The 17918-nt window shown below is 39.4% G+C and overlaps 1 protein-coding gene across 1 annotated transcript in view; it reads left to right on the forward strand.

Annotated features, from left to right (window-relative positions):
- The first annotated feature begins 12044 nt into the window (after nt 1-12044).
- Nucleotides 12045-17918, forward strand: part of LOC121383539 (P-selectin-like) — a 37325-nt gene continuing 31451 nt past the window's right edge. The window contains exons 1-2 of the mRNA XM_041513626.1: nt 12045-12206; nt 15261-15558. Coding sequence (XP_041369560.1) covers nt 12045-12206; nt 15261-15558 — 460 coding nt within the window. The remainder of the gene's footprint in view (nt 12207-15260; nt 15559-17918) is intronic.

Here is a 17918-nt window from a genome sequence, read left to right on the forward strand (position 1 = left end):
TACCGACTCCAAACCCTGAGTGAGTGCTCCGCATGGCTCAATGGGTAGGTGTAAGCCACTTGCACCGACCAGTGATCCATAACTGGTTCAACAAAGGCCATGGTTTGTGCTATCCTGTCTGTGGGAAGCGCAAATAAAAGATCCCTTGCTGCCTGTCGTAAAAGAGTAGCCTATGTGGCGACAGCGGGTATTCCTCTAAACAAAAACCCACCAGTGTCAGAATGACCATATATGTTTGACGCCCAATAGCCGATGATAAGATAAAAAATCAATGTGCTCTAGTGGCGTCGTTAAATAAAACAAACTTTACTTTTTACTCTTGTTTGATTAGTTTCACTACATTTCCTTTCTACTTATTTTCGTGCTTATATCCAATTAAGGTTGAAGCACGCTGTCCTGGGCACACACCTCGGCGATCTGGGCTGTCTGTCCAGGACAGTGGGTTAGTTGTTAATGAGAGAGTAGAGGGTGTAGTGGCCGTACACCTACCAATTGAATTATTACAACGCGCTCTGGGTGGGAGCTGGTACCGGACTGCGAACCCAGTACCTACCAGCCTTATGTCCGATGACTTAACCATGACACCACCGATGTCTTCCACTACAGAGCGAACAACAAGAAAACAATCAGAGTTGTTTCATTAAAGCAAGACTATACCAGTCTATAAAACAAAATGGCGGTCATAACGCTGAAAGCGTCGCTTTCTTCCAGTGGTATGTATTACAGTTTTATTTATTTCTGAACCGAATTATTTTTTCTTAATTGCAAACAAACTTGTCGTTTTTTTGTTATTTCCAAAACACTTTTACTGTTTTTCTAACGTCAAACCAAACTAAAATTATTTACAAAAAACATCTTTATAGGAGGATGGGACGGACTAGGCATATATATATATATATATATATATATATATATATATATATATATATATATATATATATATATATATATATATATATATATATACACACACTCAACAACGAAAGTTTAACTAATGCTAAAAGAAATGGCATAACATTTATAAATTAACCTATTTTTATTAATTAGTATTCACATCTGAAATGTTTACCCATTTACAAACAACATAAACTCATCAACCTCTGCCTTAAAGGGACATTCCTGAGTTTGCTGCAATTTTGTTTTATGTTATCGACTAACAGATACTTTTTGACGACTGAAATTACATATCAAATGTATTTTTGTACATAAAATATTAGTGGCTGTATATTAAACGTGTCTCTGATCGTTCTAATATTTGTACTAGGTTAAATTTCATTTTATTTCCTAAAAAAAAGACTTTTTTGTACGTACGAAATTATTTGAACACAAAATCCAGTTTGGGCTTCTTACAAATATTAAGACGACCAGAAACTCATTGAATATACAGACACTGATATTCTAAATAAGACAATATATATAATATGTAAGTTTAATCGTAGAAATATTTTATTAGTCGGAAACATTTTACAATGCAGAAAACTCGGGAATGTCCCTTTAACACAACAGGAGGACCTGGTTTTCTTTTAAGTTTATTCAACCATGGCGAATTTAGACGTCATAAAAGATATTTGCTAAACTTTCGTTGTTGAGAGTGTGTGTGTGTATATATATATATATATATATATATATATATATATATATATATATATATATATGATTCAATGAGTAAATAAAGCGCATAATGCCGCATTATGATACAGCGTATATCTACCTATACACTCGGTACTTTCCGTATTTCAAGTTCGTTGTTAGTGGGGAACCCCGATCTCTTTGATTTGACTGGGTTTGTTTTTAAAACTTTGTTCACAGATATAATAAAAGGAAGGGTCTGACATTACTAAATAAGCTTTAGTATACTGAAGTAGTCCATTTCGTAAATAATAAACTTCAGCGTATACATGCATTTTGTTTATTTTGCTAAACCTGTATTATGATACGCATTGTGTACAAGGAACCCATATCACAATCTATAGAGATAAAAAGAAATCTTATGCCATTTCCTAGTGTGTGTGTGTGTGTGTGTGTCTGTCTGTCTGTCTCTCTCTCTGTGTGTGTGTGTGTATCTGTCTGTGTGTGTGTGTGTGTGTGTGAGAGAGAGAGAGAGAGAGAGAGAGAGAGAGAGAGAGAGAGAGAGAGAGAGAGAGAGAGAGTATCTTGTGAGTGCGTGTTTGTGTTTGTGTGTGTGCGCGCGTGCGCGCACACGTTCATATGAAGACATACTCTTGTGTGTTTGCATATACGTATGTGTGTGCAATGTGTGTGTGCTTGTGTTTGTGTGTGCTTGTGTGTGTGTGTGTGTGTGTGTGTGTGTGTGAGTGTGTGTGTGCAATGTGTGTGAGTGTGCAATGTGTGTGAGTGTATGTGTCGCATCTCTACCCTTATCCTTTCGGAACATAATACAAGTTACAACTTGACATTGTAATGTTTCTGATAAAACAGCTATTATGTTTCAGACGTAGAACAGATTGGCACAATGGAATACATGAACTTCCTTGTAGAATTATAATCTGCGAGAAAAGACGCAGTAATATGTATACTATTACTGTTTATTCTTGCATGAGGTTTGAGAATAGCATCTGTTGATTTGGAAAGGTTACGACTGAAGGTAAGATTTTATTACATGTAGGCCTAATTAAAAAAAATGTTAATTGTCAGGACTTGGGGACTTTCAACATTTATTATATTTAGAATATGTATTAAAATAAATATCAATTTATTCAGTTCCTGTTAGAAATAGATTAACTGTGAAAAATACTTGCAAATAACTAAAATTAGATAGAAATAATAATTGAAAATGTTTTTAAAATTGTTCAAAAATAATAATTGAAAATGGCTATAGATTAGATCATTCTGGAGTAGTTTATCAATAATGTTAAATCCAAAAACGAAAACAAACCTCTAACAAAGACCAAAAAAGCAGAGAGCTTTGGACATTTAATAATTCATTAAATTCAGCCGGACAAATGTAACATTTGTTTTTAAAATCTCCTACAACAGCTAATAAAGACAAATGTCAATGACTGTCCCGGTGCTTTCTTTTTAAAAGTTAAATATGACCCTCAGTGATAAACTGCAAATAAGCATTTTATGATTAAAAAAAAAAAAAAAAAAAAAAAAAAAAATTAAATTTAAAGTTGCAAAAATATATTATGTATTTAAAACCCTAAAAGGACATAAAAAATATATCAACAACTGATTAAGTGATTAATGTTTATACTACGGGCGGCTGAACAGTTTAACTACGAATGATGTATAGGCAGGGTTGGAAAAAGTTTTCAGTTTAGTGGTTGCCCACCGGGTATCCCCAAAATATTCTTATACAGTATTATCTATGCTTTATATTTCAAATTCTGATAAATATTTTCAAGAATAATAAAACTACAAATAAACGTTATCATTTGTCTCATTTATTAATAAAAATATATATAATCCAAGCATGTTGTCATTGGTACAGGTAGAATATTTTCATTGTCGGTGCCGTCTGTGCTTTCCGACTGTATATTGACAAGCACAACTTCCTCTACAATTGAACAATCTTCCCTTAATCCTTTCTGTTTATGGTCCATTTTTAAGTCAGACATCATTTGAGAGATGAGAACACCTTCCAAGGCCGTAGCAGTATAGAACACCCTTGGCAGTTTGCGTGTATTACGTACAAAACTGTCTATCATTTTAGGCTGCATTTGAAACAATTAGTGAATTACGTTACCTAGTAACATATATTTCTGCAGGCATCAAAGTGACAAGATATTCTCTGTTGATGGAAATGGTTGCATCTCATTTGATGACCCATGCCCTTTCAGGCTGTGATATTGCTGCTATAGTATAAAGGGTTGTAAAAGCAACAGTTACCAAAACTATCTGAAGCATTTAAACCTATTAAACTTGAAGACTTAGATGCCGATATGGATACGCCACCAGAAAGGCTACATTCAGAAACATTTAAACCAATTAAACCTGAGGACTTAGATGCTAAATGGATACGTCACCAGAAAGGCTACATTCAGATGTCACAGACGTCGATTAGTGAGAGAAAAAACCCCGAATCTGTAGATCACTTTCACAAATAACTATTTCACGTGAAGACATGCATCATCTGAAACCATCCAACCGATTCAATGCAGCATTTTTAACCAACTTTTTTTATGACCGAGTAATGTATCCATTATCAAGAGACAGAAAATGGGAATGGTAAAATCGGATTCCACAGTCTTTACCAAAACAAGTCATTGGTTGCGGCTTGTCCATTTATCACAGCCAGGTTGGCATTAAAGATTTGGTCTATATAATGCAACATTACATTGCACTTTCCCACAGACAGGACACAGCACGTTTCATGCTGGACAATTTTAATTTTATTCTTAGAATGTTTTTTTTGAGAAAAAGATAATAACATGTGTGGATATGACATACAAATATGTTGGTTTTCTTCTTTTGTGTGTGTGTGGTAATTTCAATTATTTAATAAAAGTTTGTAAGTTGTAGGTAAAAAACCCACCAAATTACCCACATAATCCACAACACGTGATTATTTTGAAATAGCTTTAATTCAATGAATGTATTTTTGCACCCTTAAGACATAACGTAATAATAATTATTTTAAATAATGTTTTAGATAAATTTACTTAAAGATTTTAAACAAGAAATGGATTGAACACCCTCAAAACATAGAAGTTAGTTCCAAAAGGATTATTTCAGGTGATGCATATAACGCATTTTTTTTTTTTTTTTTTTGCAGCCATTTTGTTAGCCATCTTGAATTCTGGCAATGATGTAATATCTCTATAGAAAATAACTTAAAGAATTGAATTCCTTACCCCTTGGAAAACCCTGTATTTAAAGAAAACATTGTTTGGGGTAAAATATAATGAAAGATACGATTAATTCTTACAACTATGTTCCTGTTCATCTTGGATTTAAATGATGATACGATATCTCAATTGGCATGAACGTGTTATAAATGAATTCCTTAATGAATAAATCTCCGTCCCTGACATCACAATCTTGCATAGCTGATGTAAACTGCGATAAATTACAATTTTCTTATTAATCGTATCGGCTATTGGATGTAAAACATTTGGTCATTGTGACAGTCAGAGAAAACCCACAAATTGTTTCCCTTAACAGCAAGAGATCTTTTATATGCACTTTCCCACAGACAGGACACAGCACGTTTCATGCTGGACAATTTTAATTTTATTCTTAGAATGTTTTTTTTGAGAAAAAGATAATAACATGTGTGGATATGACATACAAATATGTTGGTTTTCTTCTTTTGTGTGTGTGTGGTAATTTCAATTATTTAATAAAAGTTTGTAAGTTGTAGGTAAAAAACCCACCAAATTACCCACATAATCCACAACACATGATTATTTTGAAATAGCTTTAATTCAATGAATGTATTTTTCGTGGATATGGATATATTTTAAGACATGTCTACACCTGTTTTTGTTTTTGCAGATTAGACCAGATACGATGCGTCTGGGAACCGTCTTCGTCTTTTTACTTGGTATGCACATAGCCGTATAAAGGCCTGTCTACACGATCATACATTTGTCCAAAAACACTGTTAAACAAGCTGCAGCATTTGTTCAAAAGGCCCAGTGGTAAAGCGCTCGCTTGATGCGCAGTCGGTTTGGGATCGATCCCCGTCAGTGGGCCCATTGGGCTATTTCTCGCTCCAGCCAGTGCACCACGACTGGTACATCAAAGGCCGTGGTATGTGCTATCATGTCTAAGGGATGGTGCATATAAAAGATCCCTTGTTGCTAATCGAAAAGAAGTGGCTCATGAAGTGGCGACAGCGGGTTTCCTCCCTCAATATCTGTGTGGTCTTTAACCATATGTCCGACGCCATATAACCGTAAATAAAATGTGTTGAGTGCATCGTTAAATAAACTATTTCCTGATGGCTGTAACCTGCAAGTGTTCAATATACATGAGCATGTCTGGATATGATTTCAAGTGCGTCTAACTGGTTCGAATTAGGATAGTTCAAATGAGTTTGGTTGAATCGAGTATGTCTTAATCTGAATCTGAATCTGTCACGACTTGTGTGACGCAATGGTTGTCAACGGATTGCACAATTTATTATATATAACAATATCATAATTATGCTGTATAGTGACTCAAAACATCCGTACAAATATATACATCTATATATAGTTTATATATATGCATGCATGTATGCATGTATGCGTGTGTGCGTGTGTGTGTATGTATGTATGTATGGATACATGGATATATATGTATGTATGGATGTGCGTGCGTGTGTGAGTAATACATACACACACACACACATATATATATATCTACATACAGTCAAACCTGCCTTCGCGGCCACCTCCATATGGCGGCCACCCCGAGGTCCCCCCAATGAATTTTACTATATATTTTACCTCTATATGGCAACCACCTGCTTAACGCGGCCAGCCTTTTGTCATAAAAAAGCGAAAATTAACCTGCTATCGCGGCCACAATTGTTTTTAGTGCAAGTTATAAAGAAATGTCGGCAATCGTAAAAAAAAAACGTAAGATGTTTTTGTTGATATAACCAATTGGCTTGATAAACAGCGGTCCTTTAAAGGTCATCGGTCGCTTAGCTGTGTTCGTTAATTAACAAGTGTTTTTAATCTGGATTAACGGTGCGATGTACTAGTCATCGGCGGTGGTCATTAAACGCAGTTGATAAGAGGGTATCTAGCCTAAAACAACTGGAGTTAAACGTGTCAACTCTAGAAGGAATTAAATACTGCTGCAGTTTATTTCTGATATTTATTTTCAAAATGCCACCTAAACCCAGTAAGCGATCGCGTTGAGTCGATTCTTGGGTCTTCAACGGGAGAGGTCCTTCTAGATATTCATCCATTTTATTAAAGCTTTGAGCTCTCTATAATATATATATTAGTATACCACCATTGGACAAGAATAAGTCACTAGCCACTGTATTTCCCATTGTATTTTCTTTGCAGGCTCCGTTTAGGGATTGAGATTTTTCATTTTATTGCTTACGATTACGTCCTCTGACCGTCCTTGCATCAAGATACTAATGGCCGCCTTTTGTTTATTTTGAGTAGCTTATTGTAATTGTAAATTAGTCTATTAACTCCTAATTATTGTTTTATAGTAGTGCCAGCTACTATTCAAGACAGTATTAATTGTTATACTGTACTATTATAATATTTAAATAAATAATTTCCACTTGGAAAATCCTGTAAAACCAAAAAAGTTAATTAACAATAAACAACAACTTGACCTCTATCCGCCATGACAGCCGCCATGTTGGAGTCAGTACTCGATACATCCGAGATAAAAGATTCGAATGATCTTAATAACTTACCCACGGATAAACTAGATTTAGTTTTATATAACAACACAACCCCCAATAAATTTTCAGATGAACAACTTGTTTGGGACCATGATTTTGGTACCCCCCAAACAGGAACAAAACAACCTTGTGATGCTTCTACCCCCCTAACGGACGGCTCGCAAACCCCCATACCCCCCCTATTCCGGACTCCGGTTAGAAATATAATGGCTGACATATTAACTAAACCTTGCTTGTCAACCATAGAAGAAATTCCTTCTGACGAATCTTTTTCGGATTCCTCACCCCCCCCCCCCCCCCCCCCCCCCCCCCCCCCCCCCCCCCCCCCCCCCCCCCCCCCCCCCCCCCCCCGGGGGGGTCAACGTCGCCGGGGTCGCCGCTGACCTTGATAATAACATTGGTAATGGCGATGAGGAACCCGATTCCTCTTCTGGATCCAATAATTTAATCATACACTTGGAAGAAGACCTCCCAGAAGTTCCCCCCGTTGAAATAAACACTTGTCCCAACCCAACCACCGACTCTGTTGTTATTGGCGAGGTAAGCGCCAAATCTCATCTTGACGCAGCAAGCGCCAGTGGGTCACCAGCTTCAACTAAGACAGTGAAGAAGAAGAAAAAGATCCTTCCCCCTACACCACATCATGCGGGCCAGAGAAAGAGGAGGGTGGTGGAGGAGGTGATCCACGCATCAACAGATGAAGAGGTGGGTAAATATAACATTAGCACTGCCAATCGTTACAGACTTTTGGCAGACGATATATACGAAAAATACTCCGGAGATGAAACCGCAAAAAAAAGCAAAATCATTGTCACCCCCCCCCCACCCCCCATATCTGGAATTAGACAAGTCTTTTTTGCTGGAAAAAATCCAACCAGGTATGAGTATTTTTTTTTGCAGGAATCCATTAACTATCTCTTCAGATGCTTCTTTTAGTCTTGAAACTTCCCTTTTCTTTTTCACCAGGCTCACGGATGGAAGAGTTTTCATTCACTCAAAAACAGAGACACCCCTTCTTAAATTAGGCAGCTATTTCTATCTCCGCCCCGACCCCAACTCCAGTCTTAGTGTAGAGATCCTATTCGAGACCATCTACCAGGAGCCCATAGATGTTAACAGGAGCCTGAATCTTACCCACACCCCCACCCCCTCTTATTCCCAGTTAGGGTATACTCAAGACTCCCTACTTAGTCAAAACATTCAATCCAATCCAATATTTATTTACATGCTCATATACCACGAAGGTTTCAAGCATGTCTGTCCTGGGCATAATCTCTGGCCTTTGCCAGTGACTAAGTCCAGGACAGAAAGGGGGGGGGGGGGGGGATGAGTTTGAAGTGGGCGGAATTTGGAATACGTATTTAGTTGATGATGATGATGATGATAACTAGTTTAACGTGCCCATATACCACTAGGGTTTCGAACACGCCCATTCCGAGTCAGACCTCCGATAAGATCGGTGGCCTGACTCGGGATAGAGCGGGCCGGGAAGGGGGGGGGGGGGGGGGGTGTGTGTGTGTGAAAATGGGCAGAATTTTGAAAATAGCAATTAGTAAAAAAGTTAATAGATTAAAGAAAAAAAAAGAAAAAGGTTACAAGCCAAAAATAAAAAAGAATTGACTGCTCGGCCGAATATTTATATAATTTGGAGCATTTTAGAAGGACAGTCCAAAATTAAATAAGAGAAAGAAGAGAGGATCGGACTATTTAATAATATTACAAAAAAAGTAATTTTGACATAAAATTTTGAACGCAGATCTAAACGTTTAAAGTCCGATCGATATGTCCACGCGAGTGGCCTCGTTAAGGCCGTTTGGGTGCACAGCTTAAAGGGACGAGATGGGTTGCATCCCGTCAAGAAAACCCCTAGATTGACAGTCGATAGACGTTGAAGGTGTAGTGCTGTGCTGAAATACAGATCTTGAGAAGCCGGATTCGTCTGAACGAGTAGAGTATCAGACTAGGGTATAGTCCAGTCGTCATGGGTTGGTATAGTGGTGCGGACGGGCCCGACTCCGGAGGATACGAGATGGTATCACTATAAAACAATGTAAAGTCTAGAAAAAAAGTAGTAGGGGCCGACCCCGCTTCCTATTTCTTCTTAGAGTGGGGCGGTCAATCTTCCAGTGCTGCTAGGACAGGCTCGGACATGTAGAGACTAAACGCGAACAACCGTGGCGTTCTGCAGAATGGCCGTCATACGAGTCACGAAAAAACAAGTCAACATAGTCAGACGGAGAAAAACGTGGAGGCGAGGAATCTCGCTGAAAAAGAATCCAACCTGGTGGTGCAGACTGTCGAAACGAGAAGCGTTCCAGCGTTCAATCAGTTCCAATGGCCGCATACATCCCAGTAGAAAACTTCATTTCCCGGACAAAAACAACGAAATGAAGGACCCCCAAGTCGAGCACACGAAAGCACGTGCAGTGTGCACAACCGAAACAAACACGTCTTACCGCGTGGAGCTCTAGACTGGGAATCCGTATTTAGTTGTGTCCAGCGACTGCGCGGACCGACTAGTAGACACCGAAATGGGCCGTGTTCTGACTGGCTGAATTTCGATTCCTTCGGGTCTAACTAGAAAAAGCTATATCTACGGAGAATAACTGCACCTATCATCATGTCCGGACTAAAAATTTAGCTCGAGAGCGCAGGTAGACACGTCCACCTTCATTGAAAGACAGCTGGAGAAAAAAAAGAAAAAGAAAACATTCATCTCCAGGTTTTAAGCTCCATTCCCCCAAATAACGTTAACAGCAATCCAATCCAATCCAATATTTATTTACATGCTCATATACCACGAAGGTTTCAAGCATGTCTGTCCTGGGCATAATCTCTGGCCTTTGCCAGTGACTAAGTCCAGGACAGAAGGGGGGGGGGGGGAATGAGTTTGAAGTGGGCGGAATTTGGAATACGTATTTAGTTGTGTCCAGCGACTGCGCGGACCGACTAGTAGACACCGAAAATGGGCCGTGTTCTGACTGGCTGAATTTCGATTCCTTCGGGTCTAACTAGAAAAACCTAAATCTACGGAAAATAACTGCACCTATCATCATGTCCGGACTAACTATTTAAACCCAAAAATAAGTTTGACTGCTCGGCCGAAAAGGTTTTAAGGTGATTTGAGCAATTGAACGGGCGCCAAAGTAAAGTGCGTTGGACTATTTATAAAAAAATAAACATAATAATTTAGAAGCTCGATCGAAAAGTCCAACTAAGCCCAAAAGGAGGTTACCTGTCCTAGTTAAGGTTGGTTATTTCGGGGATCCTGGAGTTGCTCGGAGTGTCGGCAGCTGGTCTTGTCGCTGGCGTAGAGCCTGTACTACCGTGGAGTAACCGGGGCCGCAGACTGCTCTGAGCATCTTGTGAAGAGACCTGTTGTCTATCTTCCAAAACATGACGCACTGTCTATATGTCTGGTCCCTTCGATGTGTCACGATCACTCCCGGCGTACCACTGAAGGTCTTGTGGTGAATTTCAAAGCTGCTGCCGTCCTCCATTGGCTTTCAGTCGATGTTGGCGAAACCTCCCCGGAGTTTGTTCGGTTGTAGCGTGTCCCCTTGCATATCCGGGTGGAGCAGATGACGAAGTCCACCTAGGGCCAGGCTCCATTCGTCCTCGTCCTCGTCCTCTTTCAGGGGGACGGCTTCCGGCGGCGGCTTGGTCTTGGCTGGTTGGGTGGTCGGTGATGACGCCTTCCTTTTTGGTGCCGCCACAGCAACAAATCCTGGAGACGACTCAACGGGAGCGGTCGTTAAAGTTGACCGCTTCACCGAAGTCGTCGTTTTAGGGGTGGAGGTGGATTTCGGTGGTGTCCTACTGGTCCGCTGGCACATCGCGATGTCCAACTCCGAGTAGGGCGGGTCCGGGGATGCGGGTGCCGATGGCTGTCGCGTCCTCTCCGGAGAACTCGGTGGGGGCGGCGACGCAGAAGGGACCGCCACTGGCGGTTGAGCCGCCAGCTTTGTCCCCTCCTGAGCCGTCCCCAGTACGGGTTTCTTCCTTCTCCTTCCTCTTCCAGTTCCTCCTGTCCTCTTCTTTGGAGGCGGGTCTCCATATACCAGAGACACGGTCGCCCGTGACCCGGTATAGGTGACCCTAAACTCCAACAAGGAGCCAAAGCTGGCTATCAGTCCCCCCAGGTGGGGGGGGGGGGGGGGGGGGGCAAGTCGAGAGCGCACGTACACACGTCTAGTCGCATCGCGAGACAGCTGGAGAAAAAAAAAAACGTTAACAGCAGTCTATCACCTTCCTCTTTATACGGTTCCGTTAAGGTCCGCACTCCCCCGACAGACGTAAACATGCTCCTCCCCTCCCTCCCGACCCTCACCTGGTCACACCAATGTTTAAAATATGACTGGCAGCCCCTTTCCTCTTAACCTCCCATGGGTTTAATGAATATTGTTTAAGAATTATTATTAATATTAGACCAGCCCATCTAAATTTGCGCCGAAAATATATTATATTAATAATTTATATAGGATAGTAATGTTGATAAGTTTCTTTAAGGGCGCAGCCAAACTTTTTTAACCCCAATTTCCCCCTTTTTATACTTTTGGCGTTAATTTTCAAAATTTCCCCTATTTGTTAGGTTATCCCTGTCCCGAGTCAGACTCCCGATCCTATCGGAGGCCGGACTCGGGATAGGCGTGTTCGAAATCTTAGTGGTATATGGACACGTTAAACAAGTTACTAAGCTAAGCTAAACTAAGTAAACATGCTAACGCCAGACAAACCCGAAGCCAACTCTCAGGCCACTCGGCGGTCTCCGACTCCTTCCGAAGTGGGTTCGGAGACGGCCGAGAGGCCTTCCCATAGTAAACTACCATCTGCGGACAAGTCCGATCCTCCAAACAACAAACATAAAATCCAGCCTAGTGTTAGAGCGTCTGCCTCACCAATCCCAAATCCCACCCAAAAAGACTGTACGGCCCCTCCCCAAAAACCTACCCAACCGGTTGCGGAGGGAATATGGGGGGGACGAGCCGTGCGATATCTTTGGCCCAGTAGCCACTGTCTCCCGTTCCAAATTTATAGAAGAATTCACCGTAGTTAAAACAAAAAAATCTAAACGCAGTCTCCAGTTCGATAACGTAAACAAAGACCCAGTCCGTTCAGATTTTTTGCGTTCCCCAACCAAAAAATCACCTCCCCGGAAACGGAAAATAGCTCTTAATTCAACATGTCCCGGGGGTGAACAGTTAACAAAAAAAATTAATCAACCAACATTTAATGAGGAGTACCCCCCACTCCCACCTAAAACTCCAGGTCCCAATCCACCATCCAAGGGTACCCAGGTACCCTTGGCCTTCTATAAAGGGGTGGAGCCAGCTAAGGGCGGTTCTGGGATCGCCCCCCTTCATAGTATGGGACCTACCGCACCACCCCAGTTCACTGTGGTCGGTGCCAAACCAAATAAAGAAAAACTAAAAAACCCTATAAACAATAGCTCTACCATACAAGACTTCACTTGCAGACGGCTGGTCAGGATGCCACCCGGACCGCTGTCTGCAGTGCAACTCCAAAATATTCTAATTAAAGAAAACCCAGATCTAGATATCAAAAATGTTACAATTTCGAGAAATGGCTATTGGGATGTCCTTCTGAAAGATAAAAATAACTGTGTGGACCTGATATTTTTCAGGTCCCAATCTTACCCATTACTAATGTTCAGACCTAAACCAATAAAATGTGCGCAGTGCCAGAGATGGGGACACAGCATAAAAAAATGTCGTTCCAGGGGGGATCCGGTTTGCTTCAGGTGTGGGGACAAACACCCAAAGCGGGGGACGGACAACCCATGTACCAATACACTAAAATGTGCTAACTGTAAGGGTCAGCACTATACCCATAGCCAGGAGTGCCACCACCACCAGGAAGCCATTCGGGTATTAAACTCTAAGCCCAGAGAGGAGTCCGTCCACCCGCCAAGGGGGGCTTATAACCCAGTCGAGCGCCAAAGACACACACCGGCAGCCGCCCCCCCCCCCCCCCCCCCTTCTTAGAACAAATAACTTTAATGCTGGGAACGCCTACACAAAGCCCCCCCCCCCCCCCCCCTTTAATGAGAAACAGAAACAACGGTCCAGATCAGCCCATAACAGCAGAACAACTTCTGCGTGTTTTAACTGGGCTGTTTCTGGACGGTTCCCTGGGGGCACCTATTAAGGGAAATTTAGATGAGGAAACTATTAAAATGGCTACACACTCAGCCTGTTTAGCCTTTTCGCACCATCTCGGTATCACTATTAAAGATCATAAAGTTCTAACAAATAGCTTCAACTGGTATGCACCGAGAATGGCCAAACCAACTCCTGTCTCCACACCTAGCCATCACAATATAGATTAGATTAAATAATTTAATAGAGCTAATAATTAGCATTGCTTCAAATCAATTATGGGAGACAAGAGAAATAAAGTTACACCTAAATATCTAACCAAACTTAACAATAACAGTAACAATAACAATAGTGTAAATAATAGTTATAATAATAACAATAATAACAACAGTGCTAATAAACAAACTAAAATTAAAGTAGATAAATTTAAAGGTTTGGCCATTCTCCAGTGGAATGCTAAAGGTATTAAATCACTAAACCATGGAGACGAATTAAAGAAATATATTGTAGATGCTAAACCGGCCATAGATGTTATTTGCATACAAGAAACCTGGCTAGATAACCGTAATCAAGATAAAGCTAAAAATAAAAAATATTTTATTAATTTTAATATCCCAGGGTATTTTGGGTTTTTTTATAATAATAATTTTTCTACTAGAGGAGGTATAGCTACCTTTGTCAGGAATGACCTGTCTTACTCCCGCATCCCGCTCAATGAGACCAAAAATAATATTGAGGTCTTGGGCACTACAGTGTATGGCGGAGTCGAGAATGTAGACATTTATAATTTTTATGTCCACCCAGGCAGTCAACATAATAAACTTACTATAAATAACTACCTGGATTCTATCTCTAAAACACAAACAAATAAGTTAATTATTTTAGGAGATTTTAATTGCCGTAATTCTTTATGGGGATCTACTACTAATGATAAACAAGGGCTTATTATTGAACAATTTATAGAAACTGTTAAAGCTGTTTGTTTAAATGATGGGTCTCCCACCTTTTTTTCTGACTCCTACCATTCCTGGACCTGGCTAGACCTCACTATGGTCTCAGAGGAGATGGCGTCCAAATGTGAGTGGCAGGTCATTAATGATTTTAATAGCGACCACCTCCCTATTATTACACATTACAATTTAAATGGGACATGGAGGGAAATACCTAAAGTTAAAGAAAAATGGAATTTCAATAAAGCAGATTGGCCAGGTTTCTATCAATTGTGCTTGAATCTTAGGCCGGATAATATTAGAAATAATAATATAGATATTTTTAATAAGAATCTGATTGACAATATTATATCAATAGCAAATAAAACCATTCCAATATCAAATGCTAAAGTCAGATATAACTCAGTACCCTGGTGGAACGATAATCTTGCTAATATTATTAAACATAGAAATAAAATGCGTAAGAATTACCAGAGGGACAAAACTCTGGACAATTTAGGTAAATTCAAAGAAAGTAAATTTAAAGTTACACAAGAATTGTTTAAACTTAAAAAAGACTCATGGAATAAATTTTGCTCATCATTAAATAGTCAATCTAAGGTTACAGAAGTATGGGCAAAAATAAAACGCATCCAGGGAAAACCTCTTGCTAAATCTTCTCTATTAAAAGCTAATAAACTCTACACTACTAATCAACAAAAAGCTACAGTATTTGGACAAACTTTCCAAAAAAATTCAAGCAATGGTAATTTCCCACTAAAATTTTCTAATATAAAAGAAACTATAGAAAAAAATCATAAAATCCCCCTGGATGCTAAATTTTCTAAATATATTACAGATTATAATATTCCATTTTCCCTCCAGGAAATGACTGAGGCTTTTGCTCACAGGAAGGGTACCGCTCCTGGTCCGGATAAATTCAATTATCTTTTCTTCCAAAATATGCCTGAAGCTACCCTCAGACTTTTCCTGGAACTTTATAATAAAGCCTGGAAACAGGGTTATCTCCCCCTAGCATGGAAACATGCTGAGGTTGTCAGCCTCCCCAAGAAAGGGAAAGATTTAACTAATCCATCTAACTACCGTCCCATCTCTCTAACATCCAGTGTTTGCAAAACCATGGAGGCCATGGTTAATTCCAGACTCAGCTATCACCTAGAAAGTAACCACCTTTTGACCATATACCAGAGTGGCTTTAGAAAAAACCACTCTACTTCCGACCACCTTTTTCGACTTCAATCTGAAATTGCAAATGCTTTAAGTCATGGTGACAAAGTGGTCGGAATATTTGTTGATCTGGAAAAGGCTTATGATATGGTTTGGCGACACGGGCTACTAATTAAAGTGTATAACATGGGCATTAGAGGGCCTATGTTTGCATTTATTGAACGTTTTATTAATAACAGATCTTTTACTGTTAATGTTACTGAAACATTCTCTGATATTCTAAACCTTGAGAATGGCATACCCCAGGGATCTGTAATAGCCCCAACACTTTTCAGTATTTTTATTAATGATCTAGCTACTGCCCTTACTGGCTCGTCTAGTAAGGACACAAAGCTTAGTATTGGTCTATTTGCTGATGACACAGCTTTTTGGCGATCTGGAAAGTGTATAGAAAAGATTAAAATAGATATTCAAAAAGATATAGATAAACTTCAAAATTGGGCTGAAACCTGGGGTGTTACCATCTCAAGATCTAAAACCTCTGCTATCCTTTTTACTAATAATAATTTCAAGAGACGGTATAAACTTAACTTAACATTAGATAATCACCCCATTGCTCAAATATTGTCAGTTAAATTCCTGGGAGTCATTTTTGACCCAGCATTATCCTTTAATGAACACATAAAAGAAGTAGTTAAAAATTGTAATAATTATATTAATTTACTTAGAGTTATATCTGCAACCAATTGGGGGGCTGACAGACACACTCTTTTAATGATTTTTGAAGCATTTATCGTCTCCAGGTTACAGTATGGTGCTCAAGCCTTCTGCTGTGCATCACCTACCCAGCTGGATAAGTTAGAATCAATATACAATAAAGGGCTTAGAATTATAACCAAAATCTCCCCGGGCACATCAAACGACAGTCTGCGTGTGGAGCTGAATATTCTTCCTCTCAGTGTTAGGCGCACCCAGCTTTGTCTTAAACACTGGTTTAAAGCTAAATATTTAGTACCATTAAATCCTGTAGCAACCATGAAACCGAATAATGATGACTATTTACATATTAATATTAATTCCGCAGTTAATTTTAATAACAGAATGGCATCTAATTTAGAACTCTTGGATTTTAATCTGGATAAATACTCTCCCCCCTTGGTGCCACCTTGGCTAATTAAACCGCCGAATGTCCCCTTGCTCTTAAGAAAGGAAATTTTAAAAACAGAATTCGAACCATTTAAAAATATAATATTTAGAGCAGCTTTAAATGATTATTACCCTGACCATATCCATATATACACAGATGGCTCCAAGGACCCACTTTCTGGTAAAGCAGGCATGGCCTTCTGTGTCAAGCCTAGCTTGCCTAACATTTCTAGCTCCCACCACGCCAGAGTGACTGACCACGTTTCTGTATTTACTACTGAACTGATGGCCATTTACTCTGCGCTTAAGTGGATTCTTACTAATATTACTAATTATCCGACTCCCCAAAAATTCCTTATATTATCTGACTCCCTGAGCTCACTACAAGCTCTCCAGAATCTTAAATTCAAGAGTTCTTACTTAATTAAGCAAATTATAAATATGATTAATTTTAACAATAGTAAAGGGTTATTTATAACTTTGGAATGGGTCCCTGCTCATGTCGGCATCTCTGGCAACGAAAAACGCTGATCTATTAGCTAAAAAAGCTTTAGTTATGGATAAAATTGAAATTAATATCAATATTAATCTTAACGAAACCATGGCCATAGCTCATAAAAAATTTCTTAACTTTTGGCAAACCGAATGGAATATCAAAACAAGACTATGGCATTATCTAATCAAACCTAAAGTTAATTCGAAAAGACCCACTTACGCTAATGTTAAAACTGAAAAAATTATTACCAAACTGCGCCTTGGTGTTGTTTTCGGTCTGAACGACACTCAATTTAAAATTTAAAAAAGTAACACAGCACTCTGTGTTACTTGTAAAAAAATAGATAACGTAAGACATTTCCTCTTTTACTGTAATAAATACACTAATGAAAGAAATACTCTTAAAATAATAATGGATAATCTTAAAATTAAATTTAACCCTGTTAAAATATTTAACCCGCCCCCCGCTCTCAAACAGGAGGTGGAACGGGCTATTCTAACTTTTGTAAAAGATACCAAAATAATTACGGCGAAGTCCACTGATGGCATGGTCCCATATAATAAGTAGCTGGCACATAAAATTGTAATTAAGTAAATTAGTCAAGAGCGGTCCGAGGACTCTATTGTTATACTCAATCAGGAGCCTGCTAAATTTTAACACTCACCTTACAGCGGCGGACAGGTGGCTGGTGGCAAACTTTGTCCAGGGTGGTA

This window comes from Gigantopelta aegis, chromosome 10 (assembly GCF_016097555.1).
Source record: "Gigantopelta aegis isolate Gae_Host chromosome 10, Gae_host_genome, whole genome shotgun sequence".
Classification (NCBI taxonomy): Eukaryota; Metazoa; Mollusca; class Gastropoda; order Neomphalida; family Peltospiridae; genus Gigantopelta; species Gigantopelta aegis.